General features: G+C 41.7%; 1 protein-coding gene across 1 annotated transcript in view; it reads right to left on the bottom strand.

Moving 5' to 3' along the window:
- The window catches only part of Cad99c (cadherin 99C), a 167,996-nt gene that overhangs the window by 38,011 nt on the left and 107,260 nt on the right, over positions 1-22,725 (bottom strand). Inside the window, exons 2-5 of the mRNA XM_076794952.1 lie at positions 20,985-21,060; positions 14,269-14,334; positions 11,584-11,762; positions 5,100-5,222 (exon numbers count right to left, since the gene is read on the bottom strand). Of these exons, the coding sequence (XP_076651067.1) occupies positions 5,100-5,222; positions 11,584-11,762; positions 14,269-14,334; positions 20,985-21,060 (444 nt within the window). The remainder of the gene's footprint in view (positions 1-5,099; positions 5,223-11,583; positions 11,763-14,268; positions 14,335-20,984; positions 21,061-22,725) is intronic.

The following is a 22,725-nucleotide window of genomic DNA, read 5'->3' as shown; positions in this document are numbered from 1 at the left end:
ATCGCCTTTACTTTAGTTGGAAAAAAATATGAAATGCTACCGGTAAATTAGGGTTCTGGTAAAAAAGTTTCACCTTAAACGAAAAATCTGAGATCATCAATACTGTTTGAACATCTCCCTCAAACTTTTTCTATCCAGGCCACGAGTATATCGTATAATATATATATATATATATATATATATATATATATATATATATATATATTGTATATATGCCAGTTCTATTGAAACGAACTTTTCGCATTAGCTGTTGTCTAGTTCCGTCACCGCAAGCCCCAACCTTCGCAACATAGCCGTTCACTCATCGGTTTCTTTCATTTCTATTTAACCACAGTTCTTTAACTTCACTTTCTTATTTTGCGGCTATCGACCGGTATTTCTTAACTCAATCACAATTACACAAATAATTACCGATACTAATTATACCGCACGCCTAGCAATTTCCCCATTCCAATCGCGCCTTTTGTTTTTCTTACACGGCAAAAGCCTTCTAAATGAATCACATAAATACCAGACGCCTTAATTCAATGTAAACATCAAATACAACATGTTACATATAAATCACATCGATACCTGGACATTTAAACATGTGCTATTCGGATGCTATTAAAAATGAACATTCTCTTACGTACACTGCCCTTCAAAAGTGTTAGAATGCTTTCTAGCGTTTATTAATATAACCTACAGTACAGTACAGTCGCGTACAGTGAATGCGATCATTTTTAAGTTTTACTTTAATGGTATTAGTTTTAATATACATATTTCCTATAATTTTGATAGCTGAATCAGTGAACACCGGATCTTCGTGCAAAGATAAGCCGATGCCTGGCGAAGTTTCTAATACTTTTGAGCGGCAGTGTACCTCGCGTCCAGCGCTAATTAAAGACCGGGAGGTCAAACACACCTGCAACTCAGGATTAATAATTCGACAAATCGTAGCGACCGGAACGACTGGGCTGCTGGCTAAAGCGTGTCTTGCAGGCCACGCGAAAAATGCAGTTCCCCGCTGGCATTATGGCGGGATAATTCACAGAAGTCTTCGTTTCATGAAACCATGCCATTTCGAGAAATCTCACGATAAGTCGAGCTACCGCGGCTCGAACGACGAGCATACGTACAGGGTGTCTCATTATTTCTAAAAGGGTCCATTGCGATGGCAAATAAAAGAGGATCCTGTACGGTTCTAACAACCAGCACATAACGATACGAGTCTCGTAAAGAATTACAATTCCTAAACGCAAAAGTAGCTTTTGAACGATAAAAATATGGAAAAGATCATTTCCTTGCAGTTCGTTATTCACAAACACACATCATAATTAGACTTTGGATTTTATGCGTTTATTGTGATTGTTGTGCAAGTAGTAGGCGCAATTTAACGGAGTAATGAGATTAAAAATATTATTCTAAATTTCCAGAAGTTATTACAAACAGAAAAATCGCTATGTGGTTCCTGTCTTTTGAAAACGGTGCAGAAGATTTTAAGTTTGCATAGAGAACTCTGAAGAATTTCTGAATCTTCGTTTTACCCGATTAAGGAGGTCAACGAGTAATAGGGCACCCTGTATAACCTCATAACGGAGACCAGATTGGGTTTGCGGTTAGCAGAGAACGTACGCTGATAGGAACTTACGAGCCACATATCTCTAGCCAATCCGATCGATTTTTAGTTGCACGACACGCCATTATCGACGACAATGATCCTGCTTCCTTTATTTCTTTCTCGCGAGCGTGTACCTACGCGAGCCACGAGAAACCGGTTGCGCGAAAGATTAATTAGCTGAAACAGAAATCATGGACAAGGCGTTCCAGACATCACGATCAAGAAATCACCCGCGATCCCTGGAATTGCCGTCGATAGGTCACGTCGCGTTCGCTACGAAATTGAAAGTATTCCCTACGTTTCCACGATCGCGGCTGATATCGGTGGAGCATTAATTGAAAGATACTCGACACGCTGTATTGAAATTGTTCCTGTGTTTCTGGCATCGCTGAAATACTCGGGGAACACGGATAAACGAGGATTGTTTGATCGCATGTATTAATTTAGTTGTCCCGTGGGAACTGAAATTTCAATGCATCGGTGAGAAACTTTTTGAAACTGGCAGGTGCATTTAAAGTTTTACAGCACAGTCAAGTCTCGATCTAAGTCCAATCCCCGGGTCCGTGCTGTGACATAGATCGTGTAGGAGTACCGTTTTCTCGTGACCGCGTCGACCGAACGTAGAACGTACAATTTGTATTTTGAGCTGATTCGATGATATGTTCGTGTAATTGTCATTCACTGGAGTGCCTCTGTTCATTCATTAGAAATTAATGTTCACTTACTGGTCATTTAGCCTATTTTTTTTTGTTGTTTAATCCTACGCCAGATTTTTAATAGAATCTATAACCATATTGTCATATGTTCGCGTATTTGTAAAACCATTTTGAATATTAAGCGAAGGGAATTAAATTAATATTCGGGATGGTAATGAGACATTCGTATTCATTTTCTTATTGAGTATCATCAGTATTAATATTTCATCTACCGAAAGTAGTTCATTATCTAAAATCAGTGCCACCAAAAAAAAAAAATTGGTAATTTACAACTGAGCGAACCAGTTAGAACTAACTGTGCATTGCAATGCCGAGTTTAACATGCGATTCAATGAAGTGAATAAAAGAGACATAACAGTAAATTTTAATTACACAAACCTGTTAGGCCTATGGAAGGTAGAGCTAGCTTCCAGCAAGTTTTTTCGCTATATGTTTGCGCTAATGGCGACGTACGTTGTACAGTGTAAACAGCAATTGCAATTGGACTGTACCCTTACAAGGATTGTATATATAATCCTCGTCTATGTAATAATTACTGAATTAAATGAGTACAGTAACTATTCTTTATTTTATAAAAACACTTACCCTGACGTAACTGTATCTCGAAGATAGTTGACGTTTACGAACGAAACCTACACTGCTTCTTCAAATTAAAGTACTATTAAAGTATAATGGGAAAATTGTCGATCTTCAAATTTTTGTAAGTTCGTGCACAAAAATAGTATAATATTCTACCTCAGTTTAAAGAGCGAAAACTTTACTTTCGCAACTTCAAACGACTCTACGGAGTTTAAGAAAATTCGTCCGCATTCGTTCCAACGTGGTCTTATAAAGGGGCCTCGTCCTTCGTAACCACTTCTCGAAAGTTAATGCGAAATTTTTTGTCGCAATTATATTATACTTTAAACGACAAGCGCGCCAAAGGCGGTAGAGTAATCTCACTCCGTTTTATAACACAGAAGGATCTGCAGGAAAGCGAAGTTTAAGGGTGTGACAATGAAGACGCTCTTTAAAATGAGCACAGGTTGTGACACTTTTTTACGCAAAGTTACAGGAGTTGAAAGGTCCGAAATTTTCGACCATAAAGTGATCCCTTTATTTCCCAGAACAGTATACCGAAATGATAAACGACTTACTCCGTGTCACTCTTCGAAACTTGCTCATTACGGAAGCAATCAGCGACACTTGACACGTTTTACGGTTACTGCTCGTGCAGGTTAATAAATAACTTCAGTAGATCATCCCCTGAAACTGTCTGCACTGATTGGTACTGCTCGACAGTAAGTTGTGATATTCTAGAAGTGACTTGGATCAGATAATACTTTATTATAAAATCGTCTATGCATGGTCGAGTGGACGTGGAGACATTTAGTATACCGTTACGGGCGATTCTTGCAGATGCTGTTCGATAACGAGGGTTTTCGCAAAATGAAACGTTGGATCATTAAAATACGTGTTAACGCGGAATCGAAACGGGGGAGAAGGGGGAGGAGGAAGAAGGAGAGAGAGAGAGAGAGGGAGAGAGAGAGAGGAGAGGCGACGCACGCGGACGGTGTATCTCGCGGCATCTGACTGGATCAACCGGTACTCGCGAGATATGCGCCATTTCTATTATAACGGTCCGTGAATGTAGAAAAGAAGAAGAATTCGCGCGAGCATCGTGCCAACCGTTACCTCTTTGACAGCGATACGATACTTTCGAGCGCCGCTTTCGGATACTTTGCGCACGTGCACCTTGCGCAGCCTGGCCGCGTGCATGAACCCATTTGCGTCGGAACAGAGTTGCGCCGCTGGTCGCGCCAATAATGGGCAAAATGCATTTGAAAAACCATTCGAATGACAAATACCGTGCAAACGCGCGACTTCACTTGCACTCGAACGCCAAATACGTCGGCGAACTGCATCCGAGGATTGCGCAACCGTTGAATCTTACCATGCAATTTTATCTTTAATGTGCACCCGAATATTTATGTTACGTCTCGATACGTGTGAAACAGATGTGCTCGATATTTGCGAGAAATTTATCCCCTCTGCCGCGAGGTGTACCCATTTAGGGGAAAAGCTCCAGAAGTGTAGCACATCGGTATTATAATACTAGTTCAATGACAAAACTTTTTTGATTCCAATTGTTGCTTTGTGAAACTTCGGCCAGCATATTTGCGACATTTTTCTGGTTGAAACGAGACCGAACGTGACACAATTCCGAGCGTATTTGATTCTTTGAGTCACGATTCAATAGAACCTCGATTATCCGAATTTTCTGTTAAGAATTGATTGGACAAATTACCATTCTTCAATTACTAGCTCGCAAAGAAATCTGAAATATTTATAATCAGACCACGGATTATTAGATAAGAATCCTCAATTACAAGAGACAGGACCAAACTAGAAAAATCTTATTTATAATCAATTCTAATAGTACTCCGACCTGAACTTACGACTTTCTGAATGCATGAATTTATTGCCACACGCGTGTAAATATCTATACTCATTCCACAGCAGTTCGCTGAACCCGTGATACAGGCGCGGTGTGTTCATATTATTATCGAATAATAATAGTTCCTCCGCGCCGCGGAGTGATCGAACGTTACGTATTACACTTCGTTTCTTCTTTTACAGGAATCGTGGAAAAATTTAATTAAAATCCGAACGGATCATATCGGTTTGCCGCCTTGGTGGTTAATAATCTACAAATTCCGTAACACTCCATTTTCCGAGTAATTGCGATATTCGGTTACTGCTTCCTTATACTTAAGAAAATAGGATACTTTATGGTGGCTCACCTCTGGCACCGTCGTCTCGTACGGCGTGGCAATGAATATCGGTGCGTTATCGTTTATATCCGAGACTCGTACGATCACCGGTATCGTTCGCTTCTTGTTGGTCTGCCTCACTGTGCAGCTTAACTGTAACAGAAAAAATGTAAATGTTCTCGTGACGTACACAACAGAATAAATGTTTCAACCTCTTAGCGATTTGTCCGAAGCGGGACTCGAGCGGAGCGTCAAGTGGAACAATTTAACCCACATAGAAATTACACGTTTTCTTTGCCGGAAACCTCTTTATTAGACTGTTAAGAGGAGAGGAAGCGTTTAGTTGATTCGAGTTTTTCTGCCCCGAACAAGAAAAATATTCTTCCCCGTCTGTTCCCCGATTTTTACGTTTTTCCGAGTAATATTCTCGGAGTCAATAACGCGTGATACTCGCAGCCGAATAAAAACACAAGGCACCGTAATTCCAAAGAGCACACGTACGTGACCGCTTGAAACCAGTGTTTGCGGATTGCGATCTAAACGGAGCCGATACTTTCTACACCTTTAATTCGCGGTATTAAAACGATTACCGCACAAATTGTTGCGATCCGAATCAATTTTCCCCGTTCTCTCGGCCTTTCGCCGTTTGCAACGGCGGCTAACGTCGGGTATGATTTTCCAGCTGTTCGATTTTATCCGGTGATTTTGTGAAAACGGTAAACACGGGCGAGATCCCTTATGGCACCCGGAGCGCTGCTCTAGACCTTTCACATTCCTACCACCGTAGTGTCATAGGAGACAACGCGCATTCTCGGATGCCAATATGGTCAAGGAGAACGGTACACAACCGTATCGTGCGCCATCGCAATTATCTCCAGCCGTTTGACTGTAAATTCAGTTCCACGCTAAATTGCCCAATATGTAGCCGCCCTAACCTTTCCAAGTTACAGTTCCGTTCCCTTCAACGCAACGCGTTCGCGAATAATATATCGACACGTTGAGCGCGGCGGTCACCGAAGACCGGCGCGACCAAATTGTTTAACACGTTCACCGCCACCATTTGTTGCGGTGAAAGCCTCCGCAACTAATTTCGTTAAACGCAACGTACCGCCCGTTCTACAAAATAGGAAGTCCAACAACGTCATAGATTCTCCGAGCATTATTGGATTTCCGCTAATTTTAGTAACACATTCTAGAAAATTTAACCACTAAGCGGACCTTCAGAATGTATTAGGGCGGCCCATAAGTAATCAATTATTTTGAAATCTAAAACAAACTTTGTAGTTGTATGTACGTGCGTAGATGGAAAAGATCAGTTAAATCGACGTTTCTCACATCTATCACTCCTGCCTGGTTAATTAAAACCGTGCTAGGTAGTTCTTGTTTTAAAGGGTGAGGTGTTTTGAGGGGTAGAGAAAATGGACAACTTGTTAGTAACAATAACTCGTAGTTTAATTATAACGACTGTACAAAGATGTGGCTTAAATGAGGACTAGTTGAAGACTGAATGATGACAAACTGAAGACTGAAGACTCGCACGCAGAGATGGGTTTTTAAGGGATGTGAAAGTGGTGGTGGTAAATTGTAGTGGGAGAAAATTGGGGGTGAGTGGTTAGAGGATGTCCAGACCCTGTCTTGAATTGTTATGTTCTCGTACCAGAAACTCGCAGAGAAAATGGGACGAGTCCCGTCGTTTGGGTCTCAAGAGTCTTTGACTCTTAGGCTAATTTGTATAGTTGACCATGTGGACCCAAGGCTTCTCGATAATTCTTGTATACTTAATTTTGGATCAGCTTCCACCAGAGATTTTAGGTGTCATTATCAAATTCAACATGTCGTCCACTCCAAGGCCTGTCGACATTTGACATTTGTCGACATAGACAGTTGACATTTGTTGACCTTCAATACATCTCCATAAACATCGCAAATTTTCTTTGTTGTTGCCATTGCATTAAATACCGCATGAAAATGAAAAAGTATGCAATGACGAATATGATCCTCGGAAGGTACGGACGCCGCCATTTTATTACAGGGTTGTAAAAAACATTATACTTTTTAGAATATTTTGAACACCGGTTTACTGAAAACTGTAAAAGAATACGTGTTTCCCCTCCAACGATCGGTACAGAACTAAAGGCAAAATGACAAATGACAAATGACAAATTCAAAAACAAATTCAAATGTCAGAAAACGAATGAATGTCGACGACTCGAATGTCATGTCAATGTTCAATGTTGTCTGTGTTTTTTTCATGTTGTTCATTCAATTCTTTGCAAACAATTGATTACTTATGGGTACTCCTAATACTTCGAAAACGCAGTGATGCAGTGAAATTATATTTAATATTATATAACTATTAATATGCCATCGAAATACTTTATCCCGCACAGCAGTTTTCGCTTTTCCAACACGCCTCCGCGGTTTCGACGAATCAAGTTAGAAATTTGTCGGGCTCTGTCATGCGGAAAGCATAACTGCGCTCCACAAAACGATAAAGCAATTAAGAACCGTTGAATTTTCATAAAAATCAGCCGAACCGAATCGTTTCTCTCATTACAGCCACAGTGGAGGAATGTGTACGTTCGCGCGAATAAAATCCAACTGAAATCGTCCTATTCATCGCGATGAGTTTCATTTTCTCTCTTTCTTGTAACCGATAACGTTCCGCCGAAGCGTCTAAAAGTGTATTCAAGAAGATTAGACAGGACGGTGGAAATGCGTCGAACAGCCGCCTGACCGTTGCAAATTGGAAACGATCGCGTTCGTGCTCCAGCTGGATGAAATTTTTCGAACCAGCTGGTCTCGCCGTTACAGGGATCTCTCTCCGAGAGTTTCAAAGCGTTGCAAAACCAATCGAAACGCTGGGAAAGAGAATCTAAAGTTGCCTAGCACGGACGAGGAGCCGCTCGCTTCCGGTTTCGCCGTTGCTCCTCATTTATCACGAAGAAGGACCGAAAACGTTGTAACATTACATACACTAGGTAAGGTAAAGGTATCAGTAGTTGACCAGTTAAGAGAAGTTTTTCACGCGAACAACAGTAACCGCTTGCTCTGTCATCAAATAGCGACAGTCGATGCCCGAAGACACTCTTTAAGTCTTCTAGATTATGTAACAATGCCACTTTTTAAAAAAAGTTTACTTATACAAATTTAAGAAACATATTTAAAAATTCTGTAATTGCTTCAGAAGTTGACCACTCTTAAACATGAAAAATCTAGTAATTGACCTTCTCTTCGTTAGTAGTTGACCACTTATACTAGAAAGAGGGTTAAAGCAATAATGTTGGGAATCATTTTAGCATCATTTAGTTTCAACAATTACTAGCACAAATTACAATTAAAGAATAAAATAAGAAATAAAATAAATCAATTCCATAAAAAGTTCAATTCAGGAACAGAGTAGACGTTGCGAGTTCTGCTCGATTTCGTGGGCTCATTGATATGAGAAAGTACAGCCTTCCACTCGTAGTCCAGCACATCAGGCTTGTCTGGCCACTTCCATAATCGCCCGTACATTTTCATGGACGAAATAGTCGCTTTTGTTTTAGTTACACGAAGAATTTTTCAAAAAAAAAAAAATTTCATCGTCTCTTCAGAATAATTTCTAAAGGAGCCCTTGATAGGAGGCATCTCTCGATAAGTAATGAAATAACTTCTGAAATAAATAATTAAATAAATGCATTTTAATTTTCCGTTGGTATTTATAATGTCACGCACACGGCTGTTTTAAAAGACACTGATCAATACTTAACCGTGAATGCAATCAATAGTTGACCATGTGGTCATCCTCTAAAACACAGCATGCTACAAAATTTATAATTATATTTTGTACTCTTAACAATCGTAGATGTAAAATGGATACATTATAAGTCGTAAGCAAATTTAAATGAGTCACGTTAGTAATTGATCACGCCTGTCAACTTCTAAAAATTGTTCAAAAACAATATTCAATATTTGACCACCTAATAAACTATTGTTTTTCAGGTTAGAATAACAAAAACAATGCATTTATCACTTATGAAACTCTGTGAGAATATAAACAGCAAATAATTCGGTCGCGAAATGTTCACAACGTATAGATTTCTTTACCTGAACCGTACAGCTTTTCTTAACAGAAACGTTAAGGAAATAGAGATATATCAGCATATTAACCTTAATGAATTCAAACGTCCGTTATTACTATGCATACTTCACTTCGCATGCAATTCTTTTGAAATTTAAACAACAGATAGCATGGCATCCGAGATTCACTTTCATCAAAAGTGTACAGCTCATAAAAACCTTATTTTTTATGTTTTTCTATAAAATGGTCAACTACTGGTACCTGGTCAACTACTGGTGCCTTTACCTTACAGTAGAACCTCGATGAGCCGAATTAAACAGGGAACTGTTATAACACTAAATTCACTGTTTATTAACACGTTCACTGCCGCGTGAATTTTGTGTTACAAGTGTTGCCTATTAGTTACTTGATGATAAATTTTTCATCTTACACTATAATTTAGTTCAGTTCAAAACGAATTGATATCTAGTGCCACTAATTTTATGACAATCGTTTTTGAGCAAATAGCCACGTGTTAATTTATACAATCTATAGCGTGGTTAAACTTGATCTGAGAAAACCAGAAATTTTTAACTCTTTTATATGTAATCCCGTAGATTTTGACGAGAAAACTCCGAAAATCCAAGTTTCAATCCTAGGAGATCACTGGCTCGAAAGTTGGGCGTCGCTTAACGAGCGGAAATGATGTTTGAAGTTGTTTTTACGAATCGGACGATTCGTGTGCCACGACGTAATGTGTCTGACCGTAGCAGAGACTCGAAGCGTTACAAAACCGATCGAAAGGGGGGAAGGGAGAATCTAGAGTCTAGTGCGATTCGGTGGAAAAGCTGCTCGCTTCCGGTTTCGCCGTGGCCCCTCGTTTATCGTGTAGAGGGACAGAAAAAATTATATGGACGAGTAACGAGATTCCTTTCCGAGAATCTGAGGGGGCTCTTCTTACGTCTCGTCGAGATGCAACGGAACGGTGCCAAGTGCGGAATCGATCGTTCGCCTCCGTCTCGCAGGGTACGTTTCCCGGCAAAAACCTTTTTAAACGAGCACGTCGCCGTTACCATTGCGATGAGGAGAACGCGGCCGTAATTTTGCGCGTGACCGGCATCGCTGTTACTTACGATAACGAGGATTTCGCTCGAAAAACGACCGATCGTCGGACAATCGGGCATTCAATCACGGTCATTAGCGATTGTCAGGTTTAAAGACTTTATCCGGCATTTTGCCCCCGCGTGACAGTCTATTTGATCGAAATCGAAAGCTAATGGAATACCATTAAACTGGCACGAACCGCATGCCGAACGCGAAATTATTCGTTGTGCGCGGCACGAATTATGCAATACATAATAATTTCGTCGTTACGCCGGCGATCGCTTAATTAGCGAAGAAAACGGCCGCCGAACGTTTGGCCTTTGTTCTAACGTAACCTAGTTGCTACAACCGTGGCAAAAAGTATTTCAAATAAATCCAATCCAGTCCCAACACGACGACTTCAAAAGTACGTGTAATTTATTGGCCGCATGAAGAAACCATTCAATCGAATCACGGAAGCTGCATGATGAAATTCGTTTTTTGCTCGTCCTTATTTTTATTGAACTGCGAAAGCTACTTTCAATGTTTTCAAATTGGCATAATCGTTCGCAATCTACCAGTCGAATGCGTGTATCGTATTTTTAACAAATGATTCTTGATAAGTGTATGCGAAGGGGGGAAAGGATAACGTCGCCCAGCGCACGATGATCCTTATCGATCGGATCACGTCATATGTCACGTAACTAAAAGCGACAAGCATGATTGGAATGTGCTTGATGTCCTCGTTTGATTTAAAATTCTGACGTGTACAATATCAGACTCTGTTCATTTTGTTTGCTACGACCTGTTTCTTTAAATTTAATAACACAGTTTCGTAAACTTATTTAAAATTCTTGTGTCAAACAGAGATTAACGAAAATACATGTTCTTTCGATACTGACCTATAAAAACTGTAATTTCGCATGACGCAACGAAGCATACGCAAGCTGTAAGTAGTAAACGTTCAGCAACGCCTACCGGACAAGCTGCGATTGACAATTAAAATTAGCCGTAAAACAGGACTTTAGTACTCGGTCGAATCTTTTTAATACTAAAACCAGCTTGTCTATTAACTAACTCTCGTAACTCCGGCACACTAACTGAAGCAGTTTCGGAACGTTTCTTCTGTGCAGGTTGGAGTCGTTCGGTTATCGCCCGATTGCGATAGGCTGCTCGTATTTAGCGACACGTCGAGTACCGCGTACAAAACAAATTACGGAGAAACACACACGGGACTTTCTCCGGACAAACACGTCGACGATCGACGACGCGAGCATGTGTGCGCATGTGTGGCATAAATAAACACGAGGCCCGTATAACGGATTCGATGGATTTCATTTGGCACGGTCCGCTCCGAGCGCAACAGGCACAAAGCTAAATTGTCCTTACCTGGAAAACAACGTGCGAAAGATTTTCATCGTCCCTGTCCAACGGCTCCAGGAGCTGCAGTTTCTTGCCTTGCAATTTGAAGCGGGGCTGTCTTCCTGGAAAGATCAGCTCCAGCGTGGTCTCGTTGTACGGATCGCCAGATACCGGAAGTTCCTCCGGCACGGTTCTCTGATCGATCGCTGAAAAATTGAAAGAACCGATTGTACCGGGAACGGTGAGAATGAATTTGTCCACAGGGAGCATAGTAATGGACGCAATATATCCGCGCCGGCTGATGAAAATTCCGCATTCCGCGCGAAATTTTCCCGTCCCACGTTTTCCCGTTTACAAATATATTAAGTACATTTTATGTATTTTTCTCTGGAGAATTTCTACAAGAAGTAATAACAGAGATTTTTGTCCGCAAAAAAGAAGATTCGCATAAACGCACGGCGTCAAGTCATGAATCATACATACCCGGTGTACCCGGGTACCAAAAGATTGATGATATAAATGGAATCAATTTTTCATGGCGGTGGAAATCGCGATAAGATAGAAAAGGGAAAAATCGGAAGCCGCGAAGAGCGACTCGCCGCGTTCCAATGAAAAATAGCCTGCAATAAATTATCGAGCGGCAAAATTTCAATTTGTTTACCTCGCGGAAGCTGCGACAATTATCTCGTGGGAGGAAGTTGCGCGAAATTCGTGGACGACATAATTCCCTGAAGTTCGTCGGGGAAGAATATGTAATTACAAAGGCTAATCGAGCGCAACCTCGTTTATCAAGATGGCGCGTGTACAGCATGACGGGGAGCATATTCGACGGTCTTTTCCCCAGCACCATATATGGTAAACGATTCATTTTGCGGTTTTGTTGTCTGCGTTCGCACTGAAATAATATCGCGGGTACCTGGGGAGTGGAATCGTTAACGAAGAAAGCTGCCGAACGCCGTTGAGAAACCCAAGATGCTTTTATTAGATTCAGCGAGAGCCGCTAAAGTGACTTCCTGGTGCTTACGCCGCTGTCCTCGCTGTTACGGATAATTAATGTTATCTTCGCAAACTAGGCGGGATATCGAGCGATATCTCATTAGCGGCGCCGAACGATTCCTAATTACATCGCGCGGGCCATTTCTTTCCGCGTAATTTCGTCCTGGGAAATTGATACGACGAATAATAATTATTGTTCACGACACGCTTCCATTATATCTCGCGGACAGATTGCCGTCGAAAAATTCAGATTGTAATTTCGCCGATCCTTTCGCGGATATCGGCACTATTAATATTAATGAAAGTTGCGAAATTAGCGACTCCCTTTTAAAAAAGCTTGGCAATCAATGTTGATAAGCAGAGCTGCGGATTTTATGCATTTACGACAAAAACAACTAGCAGGGATTACACTTGGAGAATCTTAAAATACTGTCGAATTATTTTCAATTTATTAGAATAATTTGGAATCGAGATAAATGCCTGTATAGCTCATGTATCTTGCAATGGATGCACACAATATTTATTTTACAAAAAAATTCGTCGCCTACTGATAAATACAAGATTTTGTGAGCGTTTAAAAATTGCATCTATGCATTTTCAGAATGTAATAAGATACTGCGTACCACTGAAGAACAGTGTACGAAAAAAATTTGATAATATTATGTGTGGGGTCGAATATTTCATAAAAAGTCCGACAGAGAGCTGATTAAGTTTCAGACGTGTGCTTTCACTTGGGAATGATTTATCGTTTTATGGACTGCGCCGATCGCGGTGTCATTGTGCTAGTTTTTGCAAAATAATTTTAGATAGCACTCAATCACTATTAAGTATCGTTTAACGGCATTAGTCGGTGAATACGACCTAACGGTGCGTTTCAAACCAGTTTCGAACGGATAAAAGACGGTTTCAGTAGCGAGAGATCATATTCATAGCGAAATCGAATCGCATTAAAAAAACAAGCACGCTTGAAACACATCGTGCACGACGTACGGATACATATGCATCGACAGAAAAGAAGAAGACGAACGCAGGATTCCTTAACCATGCTAGCCAGTTTGTTCCATAAATTGACGTTCGAGTTTCTGCAAGCCGTAAACATTTTCCCGTGATAAGTTTATTCTATATTACTCCTATGACGTGATTAACCGGAATAAATCCGAATGAAATAATTCCGTAATTATTTCACCCCGAGTCGAACTGGAAATGTTTCGCTGCTTTGGCAAAATTAGCTGGCAAATATGTACCCGCACTTTTCGCTTCGACTACGTCGAAACTCGTCTCGCGATCGTGTTTAATTTTCCTCGCAGACAAACTCGCTACAGTTTCGTTGGGAAAATTTTAATGAACTGCTTTGAATCTTCGATAACTTCGGTTTCAACGTATGTTCGCTTTTGTATACCTTTTCGATCTGTAACGTTGGTAATTACGTGCTAATGTATATTATCGATAAAACCACAACATTTCTAAAAGTACCGTGTAAATATTCGTGAAAAGAAACAGAGTTAATACAACGTTACTGAAATGTCTGCCCGGAATGTTTACTCGACCGACGGTATTGTGGATAAATTATTGGCCCCGTTGAAATTGCTTACAGCAACAAGCTAAGCTAATTAATGCTGTTCGGGCGTAAACGACAATGGGATATTAATTGGGCGGGATTACCGGAGCCGATCGGACCAACGTAAAGTGTAAATTGAATGAAATCGATGGACTCACCGTTTCCTCTGCTCTCCTCGATATCAAGAATAATATTCGACTGACCCGACTCCACCTCACACAAGCCTGAAACAAATGATCAAAAGCCACTCATTAGATTGATATCCTTCGTAAATTTTGCTCCAATACCTCTGTCGAGGCGATACACAAGCTTGGCCTCATAATAGAGCACGATTATACCGTGCGCACTACAAGGGCCTGTCTAGAGCGTTGTTACCTCATTCCACGTAGACGTAAATGGATCTTGACGATCCGTGGAATATTGTAGACCAGTTACCTTTACCGAGCAATGTTTTCCGTAGATGTAAACTGTAATTACCTATTCGCAACCTCACTGACATTTGGCAATGTATCCTACTAAATAACTTTGATATTTTCAGCAATCTCTCGAACGATTCGCGTTTGTTGCCTTTCAAGCTGCCGAGAAACATCCGAGGTCAAATTAACGTTCGCAAATAGTAGAACGCGATCGAGTATACATTTTCTCACGCACTCCGTAACAATTTCATTATTGCTCTTTGGCGGAAGCAATTAAATCCTACTTTCTAGACTGCTACTCTAATAGCTGTTGTATTTATACGTGGTATACGGTACATGTTGAAAATATTTCTAATAATCAACGAATTAGGTTAGAAGAAAGTTCTTATTAATATAAACATAAATATCATTTTTTTTTGTTCATACATTAAAAATATATTAGCCTGTTCTGTTATTATATATCCTAGTTTATCTTAGTATAATATATTCTAGTATGTTATTATTAGTACATTATTATACTTAGTATATCACTTTTTTGTTCATACGTTAAAAACATATTAGCCTGTACTGTTATTATATATCCCAGTTTATCTTAGTATAATATATTCTAGTATGTTATTATTAGTATATTATTATACTAGTATATCACTTTTTTGTTCATACGTTAAAAACATATTAGCCTGTACTGTTATTATATATCCTAGTTTATCTTAGTATAATATATTCTAGTACATTATTATTAGTATATTATTATGCTTAGTACATCACTTTTTTGTTCATACGTTAAAAACATATTAGCCTGTACTGTTATTATATATCCTAGTTTATCTTAGTATAATATATTCTAGTATATTATTATTAGTATATTATTATACTTAGTACATCACTTTTTTGTTCCTACGTTAAAAACATATTAGCCTGTACTGTTATTATATATCCTAGTTTATCTTAGTATAATATATTCTAGTATATTATTATTAGTATATTATTATACTTAGTACATCACTTTTTTGTTCATACGTGAAAAATATATTAGCCTGTTCTGTTATTATATATTCTAGTTTATTTTAGTATATCCTTGTATGTTCTGGTATAGATATATTCTAAATTCATTAGCCCGTATCTACTATTTAACTAAATCTGTGAAACCAGTTCTCCAAAGAGCAACGCGTGGAGCGTTTAATTTTTTAAATAAATCGCAACAATGAGTCCCGCCTCGTTACTTTCCGTACAAACCCAACGGAAAAGTTTTCTCGAAGTGGCTCGAGCAGGTGCAAGAAATCTGTCCGACCGGAAACATGACATCGCCAAAGCGGAGCGTTCAATTCGCGGAGGCAGCAATCTCGTGATCTTTTCCATGCAAAACCGTGAGCGACAGTTTACATTAAGCACCATCTGTTGAAATGCTTCACGAGCTCGTCAGTATTATACTTTTGTGGTAGCCTGGCCAGCGACGGGATAAATCGGGATATATCGGTAATTGTAATCCAGTTAGCGGCGAAACGCGTTGGGCTTTCACTTCGGGAAGATTTGAATCAATTTAAACGGCCAGCCGTGGCCGACGACCGAGACCGATTCGCTTTACAGATAAATTACAGATTCATGAATCTCACAGATGCCCGGGCGTCAAATAATTACGGAATCATCGTCTCGAAAATTGGAAAAGAATCAACTCGGTATAAAGCATGAAAGGACGATGATGTTACACTCGCGCGAGGCGATTCATTCGTTTCATTCATCGTTATATCCCGTTTAGACACATCAGCCATGTGCAAAATCATGCGTCTGAAACAGTCGCGGAGCTGTAATTCGTTTTAGGAAAAATACGTTAGTTTTGAGCGAGAAATTTTATTTTCCATATAATGTTTTTTTTTTTTTGTAATACAAATTTCGGAGTATTCTAAAGGACACTCGAGTTTATTTCGAGCTAATTATTTACTTTCATATCGATGAGAATACAGTTTAAAATATCGATTTAATTTTACAAGTATATGGATCCAAAAAGTATAAGAATAAATCCAGTCTCAATTTAAAGCCCGAAGCTATCACAATCCTTCGTTAATTTTAATTACAGGACATTATGTGTTATAAACAATTTTTCGCGTATCTACCATGGACCCTGTCCAGATGAAGCGTTTTTTATTTTTCTATTTTCTTATTTTCGAGTTCGTACGAACGTATTGCGTTTACAAATACAAACTGAAGTAGGCTTTATGCCAGGATTCGAAACGCTGGAAAAAGAACGGTGCGCGAAGATGCGTTGTGCGATAGCAAGCAACAACAGTTTCATCGAAAGGATCGAATCACAGGCGGCAAGAAAGATGGGCGAAAGTTGCCGGCGGAGGTTAAGTATTCCTTCGGTCGGGTGACACGCCGTCTCCTACGTTCGAGTATCATCGTTCACCGGCAGCCTTGCGGGTATCCCCATGCTAGAAAGAGTATGTTTTCGTTCTCCATTAAAAGAGTATTCATTAAAGATGCGGTCCGGATACGGCGGTGCGCCGCGCTCGCTCGAAGTGGGTAATGCGCACAAGAGAAAAGGCAAATGTCATCCGGCGCATTGGCGGGAGTAGGTTTCATTCGAGAGGAGCGGTGCATCTTCGTTTGCCGCGGCCATTAGCGTTCGACGTTAACCTTTTCGAGAAAGATCATAGCCGAGAGGGGCGCATTTGTTCGGGCCCGCGCTGCGCCTTTTGTGTTCCCGTTCGTCCGTGGGCCTCCTTTTGACCCTCCGCTGTCAGGTGAGAACATTCATAAGGCGCCGGTGCTCCGAGGGTGCGCTATGCACGCGTGAATTATTAAGGAAGCTCCTCGGGACGCGATAAAGGGGTATCCGGTCACCGTTCGTTTGCACATCGATATATCTTCTCGGTTTACCTTCGCCGAGTGTCCCCCGTGAAACACAACCGGAATTTAACGGTTTCCAAAGGTGTACTCTATTCTTGTACGAACAATCGTATCGGATTGTCGGCGGATCTGGTTTGCAGGTCGAACAGCGTTCGAAACAGTCATACTTTTATCTAACCCCGATCCGTCCCTCCTGTCAATTTGACAAGTTTTTCATTTATACAGGGCGTCCCAAAAATAGGGATTCCCAAGGTCATTTGAAGTAACTTTTTCGTTCACAAAAATGCTCTCCGCGGTTTTTTATTTTAAAGAAGAAACGACTAGGGCCCAGAAGTCCTTAGCTGTCGGAGTCGACGTAGGTCGCATTAGGTTCGCGAGCGTCGTGATCTCGCGTATCTAGAAAATTCCAGGACGGTGTTCGCACGTCACCGATCGCGATACATCCTCCGAAAATGCTTTTCTCGGGTGAAAGGTGAGCTACCGTCGAACTGTGGCCATTTCTTGGAAAGCGGCTGCATTAGAAAGTGCATACTCGAGGAGCAAGCGTGCCGATCGCGACCCATATCTTTCGGCCGGTCTCGCCGCGGCCGTGTATCACATGCCTTATGAACTGCGAGCGGAATCGTAGGTGAACGCTTGTCGGCGGTGTCGTTAGGGGGAGAGAAACCAAATTTACGGAGGATAGGTCCGATGAGAAAAGACACGCGGCGCGCCGCGGCTTCTACCGACGGAAGCGGGCAGCGCCATTGTTCGGCCGCGGCGAGCATCGCCGGGAAAAAAGTCCCACCAGGCAGTTCATAATCTTCGGTGATTTATCGAAAGGATTTCTACGGGTACGTAACGTTACTTTTACGACTGTATCGACTTTATATGCCTAGCGTGGCGTACCGGGAACGGTGTCGATGTTTATGAAGCGCGGCGCGGCGGCTGCGAACAGACCCTGGGATCCGTGGTGTACTTCATAGGTGTACAAGCGGCGAAGAACGCGATGAACGGCCGCGAACGCGCAGCCTGCTGCAATGTTAGCGCGAAAAACTGGCGTGCAGATAGCTCCCTAAGACGGGTGAAACGTACGCACCGCGTCGCGCGTCTGGTCGCAATCACTTCTCCGAAACGGACGGGAAGCGCAGCTGGCTTCGACGACGCGCGCTGGAAAAAACCGCGCGCGATCCTCGCTGTCGATACACTCGCGAAAATGACTCCGTGCGCGGAAGAATGGACTAATGACGGCCACTTAAGTCACTAATCATGATGAAATGAAAATACGATACGTTTCATGGGCTTAAATTATTGATTTACGGTATTCTCTCCGTAACTGTCGTACCCTCGGGTAGCTTTCCGCCCAGCGACAGTTCTAGGTACTAGGAGAGTGGTCTGAAAAGTTTCCGACCTAACAAAGATATAAGGCATTTTTTCCTGAAAATTATTTTTATTTCTCTACATAGTCTCCTTGTAAGTCTATACACTTCTCCCAGCGATGCTCCCTACGGTCGAGATCTTTTCGACAGTTACGGAGAGAAAACCGTACACGTGCAATCAAAAAAATTAGTTTCATAGAAGAAGATATCTTTGACTACCATTGCCCATACCTCTGGGCAATAGTGGCTGCGAGAAATGGTGGTCTAGGGACCGTTACAGTTTTCACCTTAATTTGGCGATCTCTTCATTTTAGTAGTATTGTAAAACTGTCTATTTTAAGAAAAAAAGGAGACAGCATCCCAGCTTGTCTGGCGTACGACGTGTCGGCTCGGCAGCTTTTACTTTCGCGATATAGGCCAACGGCTGGCCGGAGGTATCTCTCGGATCACAATGAAAGTGATAGGAACGAAGGGAAATATACGACTTCGTGATCGTTGGGAACGCGGCTGCGATAATGCCGGTCACCGTGGCCGACACTCGATCCGCGCGGCCGTAATTGCAGAGGTCGGTGCTATTAGTAGCTTTAATATAAATCCAGTAGTTTCGCCCAGCCAAGACCCGGAAGGCTGTATTTAGGCGTTGCGAGATAAGCGTCGAGGTGAGACTCGAGGGCGCGCAACGAGCGCTATTTCGGATGGCCGAAGGATAGAGATAGCCGTACGGTAATTGGACGAGGGGAGAGGGAGAGAGATCTGGCACCGTGTCGAGAAACTGTTGCGGCCCGGTGCATAACTCTCTCTAAATGGTCAAGCCGGGTATCGTGGGAATCGAGGCTGAAAACGTTGCAGGGCCGTTTCAACGGTTTCGGTCCCTTTTCCGCGGCCGAGAGTTCGCCACCGCGGCAACTATCAGCACACGACCGCACCACCAAGCTACGCGTAAGCCTCCTGCCCGAATCGCTGACAAATCGTCGAACTACCAACACAAATAACACGATCGAACCCGGCCCTCCCTCGAGAGAAAGAGAAACATTCGGTCGCGTCCACGCGTGCAATTACTAATCCCGCAACCTGATCGTTTGAAATTACCAATCCGTTTCCCTAACGCAATCCACCGACACGAATTCGAGATGGACACGTTACGTTCGATTACGTCCGTGCCACGGAACGGCCATGCTTTGTTTGACTTCGATTGCCGGCGATCGCCCCGGCAAATAACGTGCACGGAATCAAATCGGTTCACGGGTCTGTGGTTGAATTAATACGCGCGGCGAATGCCGTTGAAAGTCACGAAGACAGTTGCAGTTCGATCATCGACCATGGTCATCATCGTTGCAATGGGGAGCATATATACAGATTAAATATCCACGCAGTACAATACGTATTTGATTAATTACGGAGCACAACTATCTGAAAAATATTTTTTCCCTTACTCGGTTTTTGAAGTTGTCACGGAAAATCGTCACGGAAAGTTTTACCGTTTTGTGTTTTAAATGTAAAGATGATTTTGCTACTTGGTAGAATCGATCGGGTGAAACTCTTCAAGGTAAAAATGAAGAGGTCGAGCGACAGGATAAGCGGAATAGTATTAAGAACGAACGAGAGGATAAACCACGTGGCAACATGTCACCCATAGCCACTAAATGACGAGCGTTCCTTTTAAGCCGTTACAGGACCAACTCTCGAAAACAAGTTCCCCGATAGTGGGCGAACGGATTATAGTCATCTGGAACGACAAGAGGGCGGAGAAGCGAGGAAGAGCGACGCGAAAATCGGAAAGAAACTTTTCGAGTTAAGAGGCAATGACGCGATCGCTATCCTCTTAGTTTTCTTAAAGAATGGCGACGGCGGAGCCGGTAACAAACATGCTATCCTCGCAGGAACCTGATTTATGGGCATAGCTCTTCACAGAAATATGATCCTACATGTAGTGTCATTTCCTGATGCGAACTTTCTGTGCTTGTTAACTTCCCGATATGCCGGCTCTCTGAAATTTCTATGATGGATTCGCTGCGTCCCTCGCAAATCAATTTTTGATAGAGCTGCTTGTTTTCATAATGCAAATTACACGAGCGTGAACTTTGCGTTTCGCTATGGGATATTCGTATAAAAATCGTTGCGTAGTCAAATTCGTATAAAAATCATCTGAGAATTAAGAAATTGTCTTACAAAATAATCGACCTGGCAACGAACGCGCACCAACACTGACGCCTAGGATTAAATTACTAAGAAGCGAAAATCGAAATTACTCACCAACTTTTGAGGCGACACCGCGAAGCCCCAAACACACGCATAGCAAGCACCAGACCCATGCTATTGGTTTTCCTGCCTGAAAAAAGGAGAACAATATCGTGTATAGTGTGACACGATGTAAAGCTGCGCCACGAATTATACGACGTTAATTACTAATTTGCCTCGTTTAGAATGCATTATCGCAAAGACACTTAATTATACGTTAAATCAGCGATAGTAAAGCGGATATCATTTTGACGTGTATACGATGGTAGATCGATAACTTCAACGTGCTGTCGTAGCGTAAATACAGCGCAAACATCCTCCATTAAAAATATTCATTATTAACTCTGGCTGTTTAGATGCGTGCGCTAACTTTATGGCGCAATCATCATATTCATAAGCTGTGTACCTAATGACCATTAATATATGTATAAATATGATCTTGAGCTACCGGCAGACACTTCTTCAAGAGTTTCGTGCTACACGTGCGAGGCTCGAGAAACTTCTCTACGTGTTTACTGTTGATACATCCGCTACCTTAACTTGTTAACTTGTTTCAATAAACTTTCATAATTAATATTTTCTGAGATAGAAATTCAATCGTCCACAAGACCATCGGCGAATAGTGCGTTCATCTACTGGATGTCATTGAAATAAATTTAATTCTGTATTCGCAAGAGTACCCTCAATTAATGGGGCAATACTAAATGTTAACGACCTTTCAAATCTTGCGAAATCTTTGGATGAAATAACCAAAGAAGCTCATCCAATAGCTTCCCAAGTTCGTTCTGCCAGTAGAAATGAAACCATATGGATCACATTTCAAATTATAGGAGGAAGTGTTGGCCTACTGACACTATGCTATTTTTTATTCAAAATTAAAGCTTGGAGAATTCTTAGATTATCTCTGTATTCGCAAGAAGATAAATTTAATTTAGAAATGGAATTAAATATCTTGATAAGAACAGAGTCTCAAGACTCTCTTGAGGAAATATTACAGAATGGAGTTTACCATATAATACAACTAATTCTCTCTGAAGTAACGTAAATTTCTTTTCCAGTTTACGGACGGTAGGAAAATGCAGATCGTTTTGCTTTACTGTGCGACGTCAACGCGGACGAGAAGAAAGAAATGGCGAATACCGTCGTCGATCGGATAGAGTTAATGTCTGACGGTGGCGATTATCAAGACGTAGCTGGCTGATATAGTCGGGGTACTATCTAAATCGTGCGAGAGGACACGTTCCACGTGCGTGTTGGACCGCGAACGGGCCGAACAGGCTGCAAACTGCTGGCCATTATCGATACCCGGCCGAAGAAGAGGCATTGTGCTCCGTTCGCGCTGATGAGAACCGCGTGCGTCCAGGTGAGAGACGCCTCGGGACCGAATATAAGCGGACGGAGATCACACCGGCCCGATAACATTGTTTCCCTTCGTCCAGGACTTTTATTCGCGTTCCTGCACAGCCTTATTACATATCGTGCATCGATCCCGCATTAGCATAGGGACCCCACATAGTCTAAACGTTAGTCCGCTATTGATCTTGCTCCTTATGAAATTCTCCTCAGAAACGTGTAAGAGAGAGGGGGAGAGAGAGAGAGGATGTGCTTCGTGTTATACCTCGTTAAGTATTCATGGCCGCGTACCATACCTGGCACGCGGGAATCTATATTCGCTGGCCCGCGCGAAAACACTTACGGCTTTTGAAAGCCGCGAGCGTTGTTATGGGACACCGGGAAGAATAATTTGTAGGCGAGG

This window comes from Halictus rubicundus, chromosome 10 (genome assembly GCF_050948215.1).
Source record: "Halictus rubicundus isolate RS-2024b chromosome 10, iyHalRubi1_principal, whole genome shotgun sequence".
In the NCBI taxonomy this organism is placed as follows: Eukaryota; Metazoa; Arthropoda; class Insecta; order Hymenoptera; family Halictidae; genus Halictus; species Halictus rubicundus.
The sequence above is the reverse complement of the archived record's forward strand: the minus strand, read 5'-3'. Positions and strand labels throughout refer to the sequence as shown.